Here is a 1,254-nt window from a genome sequence, read left to right as displayed (position 1 = left end):
GCCTGCCTCTGCCTCCGGAGTGCTGGGATTAAAGGCCTGCACTCCCCTCCCCATTTTTTAAAGAGTTGAAGCTACTTGTTTCTGCATGCACCTCATGTGTGAGTACATGAGCATGCTTGCAGGTACATGCATTGCCGTCAGATCCCCTGGAGCTGAAGTTTCAGGCCATTGTGAGCTGTTGCCTATAGGTGCTGGGAACTGAACGGGCTCCTCTGGCAGGGCAGTACATGCTCTTCAGGTCAAGGGGTCCAGTGTCTTCCTTTCCTGCCTGAAGGGAAGATAACATGTAGCCCCTAAAGCTAAGCTCACAGTAACATGAGCCTAAGATGTGCTCGTGTCCAGCCAATTCTGTAAGCATCTGAGTGCAGGGAAGAGCTCAGACGCCCATATGTCAGTAGTGTGCACAGGCTGCTCACTAGCCATGCACTGGTGATTCTCCACGTCCCTCTCTGTGGTCTGTGGAGAGTGAATCCTCTATCATTCCCTCCACCCAATGTTCTTAGCTATTTAACCACCACTCCCCTCTGGAAGGCTGCTTCCTTCTTTGGCCTGATTTGGTCTCTCTGAAGGAAGAGCATCAGTAAACTGTCTTCTTTAATGTGCAGGACAAAAGGAACTGCCTGGCCAAAGCCCTTGATGAGGTGAAGACAGCCTTCCCCAAAGACATGGAGAACGACAAGGCCATGCTGATAATGACCATGCTGTTGGCCAAAAAAGTGGCCAGTCACGCACCATCTTTGCTCCGTGATGTCTTCCACACGACCGTGAACTTTATTAACCAGAACCTATTCTCCTATGTGAGGAACTTGGTTAGAAACGTAAGAGCCAGTGACACCAGCCCCTGCCTGCTTGCCTACCCTATTCTAATCCAGCAGAGCCTCTGCTGAAGTCCCTCTGCCCCGCTCTCCCTTTTGACCAACTGCAGACTGTTTAGAGAGGCAAGGCTGTTTCACACCACTGATGGGAACCAAGCAAGCTGGGGAGACATGGAGTGTTTAGGAAGATGACTTAAGGGCTCAGCCCCCTCGGGCTACTACTCTTTGCTGTCACAAACGTAAGCGTAAGTGTGTGTGGTGTGCACATGGAAGCCAGAGGTCATTATTAGTTGCCTTTTTATCTCGCTCTACCTATCTTTGTGAGGTAGGGTTCTCANTGAAGTCAGAACTTGCCGTTTAGGCTAAACTAGCTGGCCAAGCAAACCCTGGGCTTCCACCTGCCTTCCTTCCCTTCCCTCACTGGGGTACCAGTTGTTTA

The 1,254-nt window shown here is 50.8% G+C and overlaps 1 protein-coding gene across 1 annotated transcript in view; it reads left to right on the top strand.

Annotated features, from left to right (window-relative positions):
- The window catches only part of Bid (BH3 interacting domain death agonist), an 8,626-nt gene that overhangs the window by 5,309 nt on the left and 2,063 nt on the right, over positions 1 to 1,254 (top strand). Inside the window, exon 2 of the mRNA XM_021164161.1 lies at positions 606 to 818. Coding sequence (XP_021019820.1) covers positions 606 to 818 — 213 coding nt within the window. The remainder of the gene's footprint in view (positions 1 to 605; positions 819 to 1,254) is intronic.

This window comes from Mus caroli, chromosome 6 (assembly GCF_900094665.2).
Source record: "Mus caroli chromosome 6, CAROLI_EIJ_v1.1, whole genome shotgun sequence".
NCBI classification, from domain to species: domain Eukaryota; kingdom Metazoa; phylum Chordata; class Mammalia; order Rodentia; family Muridae; genus Mus; species Mus caroli.
Note: the sequence above shows the minus strand (reverse complement) of the source record. Positions and strands in the feature narration are given on the sequence as shown.